At 38.6% G+C, this 13,476-nt stretch overlaps 1 protein-coding gene across 3 annotated transcripts; it reads right to left on the bottom strand.

Annotated features, from left to right (window-relative positions):
• Window positions 1–2,663: 2,663 nt before the first annotated feature.
• On the bottom strand, window positions 2,664–12,725 carry LOC18422342 (uncharacterized). Of its 3 annotated transcripts, none has more exons than XM_020663312.2 (2): window positions 11,790–12,725; window positions 2,664–2,951 (listed from the first exon to the last, which is right to left on the bottom strand). In XM_020663312.2, exon 1 carries the CDS (start codon window positions 12,185–12,187, stop codon window positions 11,795–11,797), a length of 393 nt encoding a protein of 130 aa, XP_020518971.1. In that variant the 5' UTR covers window positions 12,188–12,725; the 3' UTR covers window positions 2,664–2,951; window positions 11,790–11,794. The 3 variants fall into 3 exon arrangements, with proteins under 3 accessions (XP_020518971.1, XP_011621270.1, XP_020518966.1); XM_011622968.3 differs by lacking the exon at window positions 2,664–2,951 and adding an exon at window positions 10,695–11,075; XM_020663307.2 differs by lacking the exon at window positions 2,664–2,951 and adding an exon at window positions 10,695–11,004.
• Window positions 12,726–13,476: the final 751 nt, after the last annotated feature.

Raw genomic sequence — 13,476 nt, 5'->3', positions numbered from 1 at the left:
CTAGGCATCAAGACGCACGGACATAGAAAAAATGGATTGCAAAGTTTGGAAATAATGCATCTTGTAATGTATTTTTCGACCGTCAATTTTCAAAATTTTTAAGCCTTCATAGATCTGTTTGATCCACACTTATTTTTTAAGCTTTAAATTTTATAATTAAAGATGAAAATATATTTTAAGGCTATCACAAAGATTTTTAGTATTGAAACCACATTTCTCGACACTGTTTAAACGTGGGCTCTAATTTGATTGTTTTGAACCTCGGCTATGTATAAACCGCACCCAAAAAGTAAATGGTCCCATTGTATACAATCCCTAATAAGAATTATTAATTTTAATCGACATATACCCCAAACTCAAAAACTTTACGAGAAAAGCCTACGTCTAAAAATCCTACTCCAAAATAAATGCTAAATTATGAGATAAATCTAAATATTGTAAATCTCTCATAAAATATAATTTTTACAAGACTATGTTGTCATTTAAAAGCTTCAGTAAAACCTCTATCTCATGAAAAAAATCTTAAATTGAATGCCCTAATAATTTTGCACATTTAATTTTTAGAAAAATATACAATGAGACCATTTACCTTTGGTATAAGAGTCACAAATAATCTTGACCATTGGATGTAAAATTGGTTGGCTACATTTATTCCATTGACCAAGCTCAAACTTCAAAATAAAATTTTTTGAACTTTGCCACACACATCCAAGCTATCAGATTTCATATCGGATGGTTATAAATAATCGTGACCTCGTATAAAAAATAAATAACTTCGTTGTATACAATCCCATATATATTTAATTGCCCCTATTTTAGGGTAAATTTGGTAGAAATGGACGCTATCCCTTCCTAGGAAAGGAAGGATCGACATGTACACGATATGCATTTGCAGGCAAATTGAAGACTCGGGAACTATGATGTCTTTCACTTGTTAGCACCTTTTATTCATGATGATATTCTTCATTATTGGGAGAGGATCCTGGATTAAAGTCCATCTTTTAATCCATGGATCAATGGTGAAGATCTGTAAAATCACAAGACTGTGAAAGACCGTACACCTGATTTACCCCCTTTCGAATCTCTGCCGTCCAACTTTGGTTGGACGGTGGATTCCCCAGTTGGAACCTAAATCATTTCTCTATCCACCATGAAAAAAGACTACTTTAACCAGGGAGGTGCCGTCCCATCCTCAGGTAGGAAGAGAAGATAGTTAAATCCACTTTGGAAAAGGAAGGAAAAGAAAAAGTATGCAAGTCAAAAAAAGACAAAAGATTAAAAAAAAGTAAAAGTGCACAAGTCTTGTAGGGCTTTTTCAGTTTCCCGAAAACTAGAAAGGAACGATCTCTCAACTGAAGGATCAGCAACCTTCTGGACATAATTACATTCTTGTTTCTTTGTGAATGCTGCAAACAAGTCACATCCTCGCTAGAATGGGCAGGGCCGGGCCCGGCCAGACCAAGTCCAACACTTATCAGAGTTGGGCCAAATGGGCTACGACAGGGCAAAAAAAACAAATGAACAAAAATAAAAGAAAAAACTAGAAAAAATTTAGGGCTGGGCTAAGCCAATCGGGCCGACATTGGCCCAGCATAACCCTAGGGCCATAGTTCATGGCCAAGGCCCTACTTTTTTAGGGCTGGGCTTACGCCGCCTAGCCCATTGTCAGCCTTAATATTACCCCAAAACCGATTACAACAAAACTATTTACATTGGAGAATTATTTCATGCAGGCTGACCGGCATTTGTACATATGCGGCCCATAAAGTGTAAAACATCCATCTTTACTGTCAAAAAAAAAAAAAAAAAAAAAGTGTAAAGCATCTATCTCAAAGATTGATGCAAGGTCCTAAATATTTTCTTACTAGAATTGTTATTTCTAGTTTGTAAAATTTATTTATTTTCATATTCACGATCTACATGTTAGAGATTACATGCCTTTAAAAATTAAATCCTAAAATCCATCTAAAAAATAGATTTATTAAGAGGTCTGCATTTCGACAAATGCAGGCTTGGCCGCATAGAGCCTAGGTCCATTTACATTTGGTCACAATCACTTTTGACTTAAATATGAAATCGAGCATCTAGGGGCTTGTCAGCCTAGGGCTCTAAAAAATCGGCTTGAACTTTATGACACACTCTAAAACTTAGAGATTTAATATGACATAAATAAATCAATAAGTAATGGACTTGGTTTCTATGTGGCCAACCCCGCATATGTAGAAATGCATGCCTATTAATTAATCTATTTTTGAGATGGATTTTTGGATTTAATTTTTAAGGACATGTAATCGCTAACTTGGAGATTATGAATATGAAAACTAAGTAAAATTTTAAAACTAGTAATAATAATTCTAGTAAGAAAACATTTGGTATGTTAGTTTCCATTATTTTTAGATTGAACACCTACTTGCAATCCAGCCTGCATGAAACAATTTCCGTTAGTAATTGCATGCTATAAGAGCATTCAACAATTTCCGTAAGTAATTGCATGCTATAAGAGCATTCATTTTTGGTATAGGGAGTTCACAATCAATCAACCTTATAATTGGATGTACAATTCAACAACTTAGTTGCATAGTTTTAAGAAATTTTATTTTAGACCTTCTGCATGCTTAATGATAACCACTGGCCACATGATATTATATCTAAAATTCTTGCGATTTCCTACTGCCAAAATAAATAGTTTTATTGTATGCAGTTCCAATACATAATCTCATACTGTGCAATCCCAACAGCCCGCTAGAGACATTTCAAACTTTCATACTCCAAGCAACCCCACCTGCTGTTGTTTTTGTTTTTTCTTACAGGGAACTATTTTGTGGTCCTCGGACTTTCAGTGCAAAATGGGGCAAATGTTACCCAACCTTATTTTCTATTAAACTTGCAGCACGTATGCTCGGATTTTCGTCCCCGTCATTGCAATGGGCTTTCCCTATAATTTCAGGTACCTAAGAAATAAATGTGTCACAGACTTTACCGGTCAATGTAAAGTTATAATATAAAATAGAATTGTTCATGACATCATTTATTTTTATTAGAAGGTCACAATTGCTGAATGGTTTGGATTGTGTCACAAAGTTTGAGATTTTTTTTTTTTACTGAATTCGAGTCCAATTAATGACAACTCAGAACAGACAAAAATGACTGTAAACTCTTTGTATTAAAAATAAATAGTCTCTTTGTATATTTTTTCTATAAAAATTTCATAATCAACCGGACCCCTAGTCCTCGTGCGCAGAGATTTGGGCACTTTGAAAATAAAGATGTACCGTCTGGAGGGATTATCACAAAAAGTCTCCCTATTTTATCAAAAAGCAAAATTAACACAAATAAAAAAGATACGCCAATTACCATGACGTCAAATAGGAATTTCCATTTTGCGAAGATGTAACAAGGTGACATGGTGGGATTAAATATTGGGTGCGGTTTGCTTAAGGCTAGGCCCCAAACAATCAACGTGCACATTCAAAAAGTATTAAAAGCTATTTCAGAACTGAAAATCTTTGTGATGGACTAAAAATTTATTGTCATATTTAATTATAAAATTTAAAGCTACAGTATAAATCGAGCAGATATATAAATACTTTAAAACCTTAAAAATTTTAAAAATTGCCGTTGGGGCAAAGTCATCAGACGCACCTAGCTCCTAAAATCGGGACAGATCATGACGGTTGGTTGTTGTGTGACTTTAATATGAGCACTCTCACTATTCCTACCTCTGAAGGCACCCCACGCATAGTAGGACCCCATAGCACTGTCCATAAGGGTTGGCTCGTGGCTCATAAGTGGGTACCAAGACTAAACCGCAATTCCACCTTTGTTTTTTTAAGAACCCGACCTTGTACCTTCACCCGAGGAACTTTAGGGTGAATTTTTCAAAACTTCGTCCGGTATGTGCTAAATTCGATTAGATTCGAGCAAACCACCACTGCCGAGTCTTTGGCCTCATCTTCGTTCCGGTCCAAGGCATCGAACTACCAGTCTGGGAAGCACCATGCCCCTTAGACCCATGATGCCTTAGTGAGTGAGCCAGACCTCCATCTATATGGGACCATAGAAAGACATCCCGATCTCATTGGAACTCCCAATGGATACAATTTAGGGATTGCCGATCACCAAATTAACATGGTCCAAAATTCATAAAATGCTTGCAGAACAAGGCCAGGTGCGATCCTACATAAATGAGGAACGAACCAAGCTGGTCGAGCCAAGGTAGGAACTTTCGATAACCTTGAGCCAACCAACCTAAACTGAGTTAACCTCCAGGGCCAGCTTCTAATCGCTTGAATCAGATATCACATACTCGGAGTAGAGCATCTAGTCAGAATCCAATTCTAGTCATCAGCCTTCATGCCAAGGAAGCCGATATCCACTGAACCAAAACCTACAATCAAGGTCTAGGCCATTGAATAGAATCCAAAGTCCCGCAGTACTCATGTGGGTCCTTCTCAAACATTTGATGAACACCCTATCCTGCAAGTTTTCCCCCAAAGCGTAATGAATTAGGGCTATATCCCACGTGGGATTAAACACCTTCAACCCAACCACCTCAGTAAAACCCCACAATAGATCATGCCAAGTCGGTTCCCCAAGTCCGACCTTGGGGGCGACCCAGCCAGTCTATCAACCACAAACATAGTCATACTAGCCAATGCTAGGCAAGCCTGCGAAGTTACACCTATATAGATAGCTCGATTAGCCGAAATGGAGGATACCATGAATGTCTCTCAAGGCACCTTGGTAAGGATGGGGTATCATGATTCCTCATCCCCAAAAGCGTATGTGCAACTAACCCAACCCTCGGAAATCTTGAAGATTTGCCGACAAGATTCATCATGCCTGAATTTAGAAACAAGTTTTCCAGGACAGGCAATCCCGACTTACATGTCCAAGAACGGTATAGACATAACCAGCCCCTCTTGGCATAAAAAAATCATTTGAGGGCTCACCCACGTGTCAACCCCAGTGAAATGTTTTAGCAGTTCGTCATCTCACCTAGTGGCAAAATTAACCAAGATATAATCAACGAGCCAAAAGCTCAACTCACCTAGTGGTGAAATTAACCAAGTAATAATCAACAAGCCATTAGCTCAATCTAAGCCTGAGTTCCTTCAAAATGGCCTTAGGATATAGGCAAAGCTCATTCATTCACATGAATGATGCAAAGAAGCACGCCTAGGGAAGTCACCCATTCAGAAGAACGATTATTATTACTTAAACATAAGCTTGTTGAATCATCTGTCTTTAATTTCTCCCAACCTCATCAGAGATGAATCAAAATACTGCAAGTGACATCAGAATTACGAACGCACAGAAGAAGACATGGAGTACAAGACCTCATTGATATGGGTGTCATAAGAGTAGAAGAATTGATTAATCTTACTTCCACCCCTAACTAGGAGGTGGGCATTTTCGTCAATCCAAATCCAGACAAGATTAACATGCTCATAAAGAGAAAGAGACACCCCTATGGCAAAGGCCGAAGCTGCAAATCCACAGGATGACAATTAAGGTGTGCCCAATGATCCTGAGGTCAACCTAATTAAGATTAATATACCGAGGGCCCACTGTAGGCGAGAAGATCGCCCAATATTGACTTGGGGTATACAAAGGAAACCGCCTGAAAATTTGTTAAGTGAAGACGAACCCGAGCATTAACCTCACCCAAGTCCCTGCAGCTAGAAATCCTTACAAGCTCAATAATGAGGATCGCCTCAGACCCTATCCCATGGGGAGCTGCCATGGTGATGGAAGAGACCAACCCCCTCTGAACCTTCCCAAGTTGGAACCTACCATTTAAGCTCATAGCTCTAAAAAACTTGATGAGTCCAAAGGGCAAGGAATACTAAAACTAAAGGCAATTTCAGTTCCATTTTCAAGCCAGCTTAAAAACCTATAATCAAAAGCTATATGAGGGAGAGGTGCAACCCAAACACATCTCCATGCAAAAAGTATAAAAAAATTCCAAAGGCCAAAAAAAACTCAATGAAAAGGTTCTAGATGGCTGAATAAGATGAAGGTTGAGGTTTCAATCAGGCTTAATGCACGGTCAAAATGTATTAAAAAACTCCTAAGGCCAAAAAAACTCCAGTGAAAGGGGTCCTAGATGGCTGAGTAACATGAAGGTTGAGGTTTCAACCAGCCTTAACCCGCAGTTGCCCTCTGACCATTTGATTATAGGAGTTCAAGTTTCCATCTGTGGCAGGTGTGTGCATCTTTGATGCTCACTCGTTCTTCAAAGAACAAAATGAGTACCAAAGGAGGCAATTGCAGACAACCCCCCTAGAATTGGTTATATTTTCAAGCCCCTGAACCCTGGACCCCACTAGCCTGGTGAACATATGACACACTGGACCATACTCTAGAAAAAAATATTCCCAAAATAGCAAAAACTATTCCATTTTAGGAGATTGGTACCAAAATAGGAAAGTCTCAAGTGAAAATGAAGAAAGTATTTAAACTTACTGAACTGGAGTAAAACATAGGGGGGAGCATATTCATAAAAAAGAAACCTCAGAGATTCTGTGAAAGCTGGGCCGAAAAGGTCTCAATGAGGCAGCTGCATCATTGGGGGCAATGTGCATTAGTCCAGATTAAATCGCGATGTTCGTTACACCATCTGAAGTATTTTTCTCTATATATCGCTTTGAGTCGCCTTAAGGGAGCATTTTAGAACCAAAACTTGAATTCTCTTTGAACTCGTCTCAAAACCTTAGAAACCTAGGAGATCTGAATCCTAGTTCTTTTCAAATTCTAACAATCTTAGGAGGAGAAATGCTTCCGAATTCAAGAAAACCTTTGGTAAAATTCTAGGTGGAAAATTCCCTTCCAATTCAAGTGAAAATTGAAGATAAGAGGAGAATGCCCCAACTTCAGGTGCCTAGCCCGTGGAACCGACCTCTCAAGTAATTCCTTTTGTGTTTATTTTTTTCATATTTTTCTTATCAATATTTTTTCTTTTTTCTAAAGTTCTTTCAGGAACTCTTGTTCCTATTTCCCCTCTCATTTTCTAAAAGGTTGCTTTTGGTTTTATTGTGGATTGGGATTTGGCCTAGCTCAGCCTACAGATTGTAAGGACAGGTCTTTCAGGATCAAAGTGGACTTCAATTAATCGATTTCATCTTAGGTTTGTCGTGTAACCAAGAAGTGAGGTCACTTCATATAAGCTTGGACTCATCTATAAACTCAAGACTCTAAACGAACGGGTAGTAAAAGACACCAGATTCTATATATCATTTGTGCGTTGCGCAATTGATATATTGAATAAGATCCTTAGTTTAAAGCTATATGCTGCCATAGAGCTTGATGTAATTTATACTGCTTACACTAAATAAAGGTTCAAATTGAAACACACCCTTCATGGTATGCGAATCACATATGGTGGCTCATACTGTTTTCATAATATTTTGAAATATTTTCATGTCATTTGACGTATGGAGCCAAACATTATCCTTAGCTGAGTTAATAGGTTTCTCAATGAATACCATAACCTTCACGAAATTTCCAAATCTTATAAACTCATCCAAGAGGGGAGACAAAAATGTGATAGTTGTGTCAGCTTCAAAATATAAGCATATCACTTCTTCAAGCCAATGCATACTATGAACTCTTCAAAGAACTATCAACTTTAGCCAAGGCATAGAATTCTTCAAAGGACTATCAACTTTGAGTTTACGTTTTTATGTATGAAGCTCTGTGTAGCTCAGCCTTCCACATAAATACCAATTCCTACAACACTTCTCAGCTCCTGACAATCCAATAACATGCTGTCAGATTAATTCGAATATCTTAAGCCTTGGTCAATGCAGTATCTTTGCTTGATATAAGAATCCAATTAGCTCCATGGCTCTCTCAAGCATCAAAGGAGCCTGCTTCCATCCTTCCAACCCTACATGCTTTCTTTAAGAACCTTAATCATTTTGATGCAGATAAACCCCAACCACAACATCTAAAACAACAATATCTTAAATTGTTGCTATTGCTATTCCTTTTGAATTGGCAGAAAGGATAACGGAAACTACCAAGTTTCAAATATACTGATAGCAAACGAGAATCACACACATCTTCTTTGAGCTCCGGATCATTTACAGCCATGGTATGTGGCTTACAAACAATAACAATTAAGCTTGCACAAGTAACTGACTGCTTAGCGACCCATTCCAGTCCCTCTCATTTCTTGATCTGCAATAGCAATACCAGTCTCGAGAAAAACAAATATCCAAAACATGAAACTGAGATATTGAATCGAAAAGCTCCAACTTGTCTTAAGACCAGTACTGACTGGTTTTTTCATTTCCTTGTCAAGACCAAACAGGAAATAAGCCAATGCTTTATTGGCTCGTCAAGGGCAACCTTCCAAACACTTAGAACAGTGACCAGTTCAAATCACTAACATGTCATAGATCTCAATAAATTCATCAACTCTAATGGAAGTTCCAGAATATCTACTAGTCTTTGGATTAATGGTTCAAGGCTCAAAAGGCTCCAAAATTCTTTAATATGCCATGCAAAACCACCTCAATAATAATGATACAGTCCAGAGAACCCGACCTCATGCAATGCTTAGTTTCCTATCTCGAAAAGATGCTACTCGAGTCCCAATAAAAGTTGCTATCCTTATGCTCACCATTCTAATAGTTGCTTTTTCAGCATTTTTTTAGGATACACTAATAAGATCTAATAAAAACCCAAAGGACATAATGCAACTAAAGGGATAAAGCCCCTAAGAATTGCAGAAGAATGTAATGGAATAAAGAAAAAAAAAGGTGGAAAATTGAGTCATAAAGAAGGGCAGGAGAGCAACATAGATAGCAAGGGAGTCTCCCTTGCCAATAGCTACCTGACACGCATCCGCATGGAGATAAATGCCTCTCCATCTCTTTTGAGTATCTCCTATCTCCTACATTCTTACACAATGCTGCACCACATTCGATAAATTTCCTTGAGTTTTGCATGTAAGATCACCCAAATTCTACATGTCAGAGAATAGGGTCTACAATTTTACTCTGCTTCATAGCATAAGATACGAGGAACACATCCTCATCTTTGAATCCTATATTTATGAAGAGCTATGTTGCACAGAAAGAAAAACATGTGTCAGCATTGGCCTTCCAGATTAAAGAAGAGGGAGGTCAAAAAAGAAATGGGTGAGGTAGTTCGGATCTTGTGAGAGCTTTAGCACTTCCTAGTGACATTTTAACCAAATGGGTTAAGCAAAGGTGTTCTAAGTGTCTAAAGTATCAGATACAAATGTTGGGCCCCCCTTGTGTGTTGTCACGTGCCAAAAACCATAGACTCATGTATCCAAGTGACAGATAGATAGGATTTATGCAGAACGGTCAACCACCAAAAGAGAAAGTAGACTACAGCGATGCCTAAAACAAGTGGTCTACGGTAACTCAACCCCCCAGCCATAGTTTAAGGAGCTGACTGAAAAGGGACCTCCTATCCCACTCTACCAGGATCAACACCAAGGATGAGCAGCTCTCTTCTTTGAGACTCCACAAACAACCTACTCCCTCTATCTATGTTCCTCATGCTCCAAACAACGTGAAGAAAGCAAATATTGGTAGTTTCCATGTACCACAAATCAAAGAAGCAATAAATCATACTCCCATCCTGGATCCTAAGTTTCAATAAGAACCTCTGTTGCTTTACTATTGAACTGTTAGCTGCATACCATAAGAACCAATAATATCCTGTGATGATGGACTTTGAATGCTCCATAATGATCCCGTTTCCAGGCCACGCCATGGTCGATCACTCCATTTTGACCAAAAATTGTTCCTAGAGGGTATTAGAACCATAGTTATAAACTCATGGTAGCCATAACTGTTGAACATGATTGTTGTAATGACATGATGTAATCCTAGGGGTTTACAAGGATGTGGAGGTGCCTTGAAGAGTTAGCCATCTTATAACAGAAATGTTCAATTTATGTGCTGTTTCATCCTGGTTTCATGAGGTGGCTGATGTACTGGCTAAGGATGGGAGCCTGTTGTTCATCTTTGTAAATGTTAGTTGCAAGAAGGTCCTTTCACATCTATTTCATATGATGTAAATAGTGCTCTTTCATTAATAAAAAACCACTACCTTCCCTCAAAAAGAAAAAAAGCACTGTAGATAGCCGTGCGGGAGCTTGCATCCAGGATTTTCAAAACTGGATCATAACCCTGAACCTTCAGGCACGGAATCTCGATTCAGCGAACTGGAATGTCGATTCACCAATCAATCTATATCGGTGTGCAGATGCAACTATGAATAAAAACATTTGAGAACTGGTGGAAATTGGGCAGTCTGGGATTCCCTATAACCTGATCGCCACCCACATATTACAGGTCAAACTGGGCAATTCCAATTTGGCCCAACGATTTTTAATAACTGGTTGAGTTCGTACTAGAAAAAACACCACCCGCATACACAAGTGCATTCCAGCATTGACAGTATAAACAAATAGATAGAAATGCCATGTTCCCACCAATTGCGAAAACCCCAATTGCGTCCATTCTAGAACAAACACCACCCACATACATACATAAATGCCTGTCGACATTGCCAGTATAAATAAAATAGATTGAAATGTGATGCACTATCCATTAAAATCCCTGAGTACCATGCAATTTAAAGCATCATAGCCATTAAAACAACAAAAACCAAGCATTTTTCATAGGTATTTCTCCATTCAGTGAGTATAAGCCTATAAAGTTACTGGTTCCTTTCAATTTCATTTAAAAGGTTCCCCCTTTGCTTTGTTCTCTTAAACACCTTATCAAAATGTTGCCTCTTAATGATCAAGCTTTTGAAATACTCATGAAAAACATACCAGCAGCTCAAATGAAGTAAAGGGTTGGGCAACTGCATGACCAGTACTAAGAACTATGGAACTGTGGAATCATCTCTCCAGTATCAAGGGAACAGGTTACATTTAATGCATTGCTCATAAACAAACATACATTTACTTCATGACGATGTTTTCACACCAGATTTCCATTCATCGAGACACTGCGCATAGTGATGGTTCCACACATGAGATTCAACAGCTCAGTGATAGGTTCTAACCCACTCAATTACAACTGCATATGACATTGGAAATAGAAAATAAATTTCATATACGTAAGAAGTGCAATGGATCTTCCTATAGGACGAATTGTTATACATAACAGGCTTACACAAAGTTCAGCAAGAGGAAGCAGTACAGCATGTGAATAGAAGATTCAACAAAAAATAGAACGGCTTCAGTTGTTTTGATCATCAAGAGTTATATAGAAGAGAATTTCAAATCATTTTAAGACGGGAGCAAGGGAAGCCCTACATTCTACCAAAAAATATAGAATCAGCCCCTAAAATTTATTAAGCAAATCCGGCAGAATCCAGCATCAATCACATTTGGGAAAATCAAACCAAAGGAATGCACCACACAACATAGCAATGGATAAACAATAAGCAAAACCATATGTTCCAAAAAAAAACAGAACTACATATTGTTCCTTTTTCAACCATTAACACTGACAATTGACGAAATTTAAGAGAGGAAAGAAGGAGGGGGCATTTTCAGGCCCTGAATCTGAGCAAAGATCTTATATGTCACAAATTTGATAACCCCATCCCTCTTTAAAAAAGTAAACGAGATAGCGACATGTAAATTCAAGACCAAAGAGGGAAACACAGAATCCTCAATCCCAGCAGAAAAAGAGAGATTGAAACCCTAAAAACACAACAAACCCTGAGGGAAAAACCAACAAAGAACCAGAGAAGACACAGTCACAAAGTAAAAGTGGTTATCTCACCAGAATCAATCCTGATTCTTGAGCTTCTCCACCCTCTGGCTAAGCTGCTCGAGCTTCACCACGAGTTGGGTAACAGAGAACAAGAGCCAATAAAAGATCAAAGCAGCAGCGATCAACAGGGCGTTTCTCTGGCTCTTCATGATCGATTTCTGGTGTCTAAGGTGCTCAGTTGGTGTGCAAGCCGCCCCCTCACAAGAGGGCCTGGTCTCGTACTTCCAGTATATATCCATTAACAAGAACAAGCAGAACGGAACCACTGATAACAGGGGTTTCAGGGCATTTCTAGTAACCGCGATCAAGCCCTTCCTGAGACGATCAAGACCAGGAAGAGTGAGGAGCAGGAGCATGATGGCTTCGGCACCTGCTGCGTACCCTAGAACCACCCATTCCAAAGCCATTTCACTTTCTTTCTCTAGAAAACGATCACCGTCTCTCTCTAGAAAACGTTCCTTTCTAGACCAAGTTATTGAGAGAAGTTGCAGATCTGAGAGCCGATTGCACACACACTTTACAATGAGAGAGAGCTGGATGGATGCGCGAGAAGGGACAGCTTTGATTTGTAGGCGAAAGACGGGATCAAAGGAAGGGAGGGGAGGGGAGAGAGATAGGGTGTGGGCAAAATATAAAAGTTTTAGAGAGAGAAAGAGACGTGTCGAATGGAAGTTGAAAGGGCGATGCGATACGGTTGCTTTCGGACTTATGCGCCTGGTCGTTACTTGGCAGGGAAGGAAAGGGACTCGATGCGTCCTGTGTGTGATTTATTCGCTTGCGATATTAAACAGCATACACCACATTGGTTTATGGCTTTGCAGGTCGACGGGACGGAACGGAACGGCACGGCACGGCACGGCACGGCATGAGAATATCTACCATCCGTTCCTAGTAATCGCATTAACTCAGCTATGGGACTGCAGAGTCTTGTGAATCGATTAAGACTTCTATATTTTTTTTTTTTGAGAGATAGGTCTAGACTGCTCTTTTTATCTTTGGGTAAGGTCCGTATAGAGCAGATGTGTTAAACAATCGAATTAGAGCCCACCTTCGCATAGTTTCAAAAAATATGGTTTTAATATTGGAAATTTTTGTAGTAGTAAAGTATATTTGAATAATGATCATATGAGACCCTCCCACACCTATGTGTGTAGAACCCCAGAGGATCACCATTAAATTTGACATAGATCTATAAAAAAGTCAGTCTCACTCCCATGTGATAACTTTTTTAGAGATCTGTGCTAATTTTTTGTGATCATTTGGAGTCCTACACACATGGGTGTGGGAGGGTCTCGTAGGATCATTGCTCAATATATTTTAATCTTTAATTATAAAATTTAAAACTTTAGAAATAATCTATATTTAGCAGATCTATGAAAACTTGAAAATTGACGGTCAAAAATTACATTACAAAATGCATTATTTTCAAAACTTGAAATCTAATTTTTTCTTATGTCCATGCATCTTGATATCGAGATGATCAATTTGATGATATTTAGGCATCAACACAACCTCTTCTAGTGAAATTTTCGAGGTAGGCTCTAATTTGATTGTTTAAAGCCTAGGCTCTATATAAACTTTTCCTTTTTATCTTTTGAACAAAGATGCCACAATCGTTCTCATCCTTAAAAATAGGTGGTTTTGAGAGTATCTTAGACACCATCATTGATGGAAAAACCATGTGATCCAACTGTTA

The sequence above is a fragment of the Amborella trichopoda genome, chromosome 4 (genome assembly GCF_054954075.1).
Source record: "Amborella trichopoda isolate Santa Cruz 75 chromosome 4, AtrichopodaSantaCruz75HAP2 v2.0, whole genome shotgun sequence".
Lineage (NCBI taxonomy): Eukaryota > Viridiplantae > Streptophyta > Magnoliopsida > Amborellales > Amborellaceae > Amborella > Amborella trichopoda.
This window is presented reverse-complemented; position numbering and strand designations above follow the sequence as displayed.